Source organism: Agelaius tricolor, unplaced genomic scaffold (assembly GCF_023055355.1).
Source record: "Agelaius tricolor isolate 1412-34295 unplaced genomic scaffold, bAgeTri1.0.p SCAF_1, whole genome shotgun sequence".
NCBI classification, from domain to species: domain Eukaryota; kingdom Metazoa; phylum Chordata; class Aves; order Passeriformes; family Icteridae; genus Agelaius; species Agelaius tricolor.
In genome coordinates this window covers 111679267-111683329 of record NW_027269261.1, presented here as the reverse complement: position 1 = coordinate 111683329, position 4063 = coordinate 111679267, and the positions used below count along the sequence as shown (strand labels likewise).

At 44.0% G+C, this 4063-nt stretch overlaps 1 protein-coding gene across 1 annotated transcript; it reads right to left on the bottom strand.

Annotated features, from left to right (window-relative positions):
* Positions 1–2141: 2141 nt before the first annotated feature.
* LOC139593583 (interleukin-17A-like) lies at positions 2142–3818 on the bottom strand. Its single transcript, XM_071434693.1, has 3 exons — positions 3792–3818; positions 3051–3295; positions 2142–2379 (listed from the first exon to the last, which is right to left on the bottom strand). The coding sequence occupies exons 1-3, from the start codon at positions 3816–3818 to the stop codon at positions 2142–2144; spliced, it is 510 nt and encodes a 169-aa protein (XP_071290794.1).
* Positions 3819–4063: the final 245 nt, after the last annotated feature.

Here is a 4063-nt window from a genome sequence, read left to right as displayed (position 1 = left end):
GCTCCAGCTGTGTCATCTCTTTCTGACCTGTTTCTGAGGTTTTCCACCTCAGCATAGCTCTCTCAGCATTTTCCAGTCCCCACTACACATGTGCCAACTCCAGCTAGTGGCACATGACTTCCAGGGAAGAAAAGGTTGGACTTTCTGTGATTTTAACTGTTGGAAGTTACTCGGGCTAATTGCAGATCATTTGACAAAAACTCCTTCTAGGAGTGGTAGGATGTTAAGAGATTATCTAAATAACAAGGAAGTCAGTTCTGTTTCAATGTTCCTGGACTAATATTTATATCAATCTTTGAAAACCTTGAAGGATGAGTGTTCCTTGATGCTTTTTGTTTTAAGGTTTTTTGGGTTTTTTTTTTTGAAGTCCATTCTTGCTTAATAACTTGTGGGACAGTCAGCTGGGTTAAACTTCAGGCCCTGCAGGAGAGCTTAAGGAAGAATAACTGGAGATAAGATCAGAAACTAGGTAAGTTAGGATCACATACACTCCTAGATTCCTCTGTTTAGGCAAAGTTACATCAATGTTTGAAGGTAACTGAAGGTGTGGACAGGAGTCCACTGCTGTGATTGCAGGTACTGGGATCAGCCTGAGTTAATCAATGTTTCCTTGGCCCAGTGTTTATCTGCCAGGTCAGGGAATGGCGTGGCTGTGCTGTGGGTTTAGGTTACAGGCTAACCCACTTGGAGCAGGTTAGGGAGGGTTTGGGCTCACTGGAACAGCTGGAGGGAGTAATTCCCAGTAGCAAAAGTTGGGATGATCACAGCTGGATCTGGAGAAGATGCTTTCACCTGAGAGGAGCTTCCCTCTGGTTAGAGACTCTCAGCCCTGAGCTCTGTTCCTCTGCAAGTTCTGTATTTGCTGTTGCACTTGCTGGCGCCTCAGCAGGGCCACACCTCCCTGAGACAGCAGCAAACAAAACATCCGCGTCTCAACCAGCCAGCCTTGCCCTCTGAACCAGGGAACATGTTCACTGGGGCACTTTTAACCCCAGTGTGCTTTAAATAAACCCACCTGCTGTGCCAGACACCCACCCACGCAAGCGCCATCCGCCGCGGCTCAAGTGCTGCGTCAGGGTGCTCCACTTTTGAGGTGCTGAAAACGTGTTGGACAGGCACGAACACAGAGAGCAATCATGACTGCAATCTGCCAGATGTGGTTAATTGCTTCAGTCACCCACCTGACTCTTGTGAGCTTCCCCCAGTGTACCCAGGTGGTGTCTCTGCTCCATGGAAAGGGGCTGGGCTGAGATTCACAGGTGATTTTGGAGTGAAGGTGAAGCTCAGCAGTGGAAATCTTTCTCCTAAAACTCGCTGTTTTAAGGGAGGGAGTTTCTTTCACCCCAAAGAAGCATTCAAAGTGTTGTGTTGAACTCATCTTTACAAATCCTTTTCCAATTGGATAATTAGGTGGAATACTGGGTAATTATGCAGCAGAATTTTTTTTTGTTTTGTTTTGGTTTGGTTTGGTTTGGTTTTTTTTGTCAGTCTTTAATGTGGATCTCTTTGATACCACTTTATAAATAATTTTCCTCCAGGTATCTTAGCTTTTCTATTGGTAAAATGGTGTTTTCCCTATTTTTTTATTTTTTCCCCCCATGGGCTATACATTCTACTGCTGCAGAGGTAGATGTTATCAAGAGAATTGGAGGATATAACATCACGTAAATCTCTTTTATGGTCATGATAGAGTGATTTCTTGCACTCAGGAAGAAATCCTTCCTTCTTTATCAAGAACACTTCTTTAGAAAGAAAGGAGAATACCAAAGAGATTTTCACTGATTTCTTTTTATTACACAAAGATAAATAAAAATTACCTTAATAATTAAAAAAATATATATTAGGATAATACATTATTACCATGTTTCCCATCAGCATAAATAGATTTACATAAATAGACATTTAAAAGTGTAAACTAAGGATGGGTAGAGTTCCCAATACTTTTCAGCCTGGCACATGAAGGTGTCTGTATTCTGAATTTGTGGAGCTCAAGATTTTGGGGGGAAAACATTATTTTTTACCCAAGATGCCTAATTCTCAATACATTCTGATGTATCCTTGACAAATTTTATGGCTTGATTCAGCTTTTTGGAAGGAAGGAAGCTCCCCGTGGCTCCTCTCTCTTGCACCTCCAGCTCCCTTCAGGCCTGGTGCTGGACCAAGGGGGTGACACAGGTGCAGCCCACGGTGATTTTTTTCTTCTCCAGCCTGTAGGACTGCTGGCAGCCCCTCTGCTCCCTGCGCAGCACCAGGATCTCCTGCGTGATGGGCACGGAGTTGAGGCTGTGGTCCAGCTGCCCCTCGGGGGTGACGCAGCGGCGGTGGCGGCACTCGGCGTCCGCGATCAGCCGCGGGAAGCGGTCGTGGTCCTCGTCGATCCTGGGGGTTGGCAGCAAAGGGAATGTTTGAACCCAAAGGCAGGGTATTCTGGGTGACTCTGGGCTCCCTGCTTGGGAACCTGTGCATCCTGCCTGTGGGGGGACAGCCGATTCTCCAAGACTGCAGGTTTTTCCAAAATAAAATGTGAGTAACTAAATATCGGATATTTTTGGATGTGTGGCTGCATGCAACTGCCTTTCAAAGGACTTGCTTTGAGCTGGCACTGACTTTGAAAGACTTATCAGAAATTATTTGAGCTTTCCGATGTGTTGCTCCAACTAACAGACCCTAAATCCTTCAGTTCCTCCCCAAAACGTGAAATGCTGGTGTTAAACCACTGTTGAATTTGGTGCATTATTAACTCTCTGAGGTGTTTTTTTAATGATGTTTTACATATAGAATGCTTTAGAAGACAAAGCTTGCCCCAGCATACAAATTAATTAGTAAATTATAAAAGTAGTTTGTTTTGCCTTCTGTATATTGCCTACATCATGCAGGGTTTTTTGTGCTGCTTTCTGTACTGGTTCTCTTTCAAAGAGGATTATACAGCCATTGATACCCTCATATTTCCAAAAATGTCTCAACTGTGAAGCACTGAAAATAGAGATGAAAGCATTTTTCCTGGCCAGGGCATCCAGTGTTTTTCCAGGCCATGGGGACAGGGATCATACCTGTAATCCCATGGAGCCAGAGAACGGCTGCTGACATCTGGACTGGTTCTGGTGTCCTGGTTCGTGCTGCTGATGCTGAGGTTGACTCTCACAGTTTGGGGGAATTGTGAGTCTTTTTGGGTCAGGCATCCAGCAGATGCTTGCTTGAAGAGATTCTCTGGCTTGAGCCCAGGCTTGATCACCTTCCCCTGGGCAGGACTGCTGGCTGACAGCACGGCCAGCAGCACGAGGAGCAGGGCTCTGAGCTGGAGAGAATTGGTACATTTAGGATGCAAGACAGGTGTGAAATTCATCCACAGTCAGCCTAACTGGTGGTTAAAGCCCCTACTGCAGGTTGGAGTAATTATGGAGAAATGTGCTGTACATCACATCCACTTTTCTTCTCATTAACTGATTTTCACAGTGCTGACAGTTATTTTTACACCCAGTTGTAATTTGGTTGTAATGTTAAATTATAGAAAAGAATATAATACAGAAGAAAGCAGAAAGGGTATAACAGAAAGAAAGATACTCTAAGGTTGAATTTTCAATTTCTTGCCTCAGAAAATGCTGCGAGAGCTCCATGTCACTGACGTGCAGTCTCATTGCTGCCCCATGAGCATTCTCACATTTTAAGTTTTTAATTATTAATGATTTAAACAAGCATTTTAAAGGTGGGTGCAGATCCCTATTCCATCTATTATGATTTAAATACGTCTCTGTCAAACTGGGGGAAAATAAACTCAGAATTCAAGTTCTTACCAGAGAAGCGCAAAAAGTTGGAGACATCTTCCTTCCTTCCTTCTCTTATTGCTTCTGATGCTTGTCCTGGGCTCTGCTGAGCTGAAGGTGTCTGGGCACATCTGCTGCTGGACCTTTTATAAGGGTTTCTGGGCTGTGCTAAATAATTTGGAGTAGGTGTTTTTTTCCCCCAACTTTAACTGTGGTTTCTGACCATAACCTAAATTAAGAAGTGCATGCGTATAGGTTCCATTAACACAGGTGGAATAGAGGATATATCTTAGATCTGTAGA

What these genes read in the sequence shown, in the direction of transcription:
- LOC139593583 (XM_071434693.1), bottom strand. Translation starts at nt 3,818, where the DNA reads ATGTCTCCAACTTTTTGCGCTTCTCTG. An exon ending in CAACTTTTTGCGCTTCTCTG is followed by an intron (nt 3,296 to 3,791) that starts GTAAGAACTTGA and finishes AATTCTCTCCAG; the next exon opens with CTCAGAGCCCTGCTCCTCGT. An exon ending in CTGGCTCCATGGGATTACAG is followed by an intron (nt 2,380 to 3,050) that starts GTATGATCCCTG and finishes GCCAACCCCCAG; the next exon opens with GATCGACGAGGACCACGACC.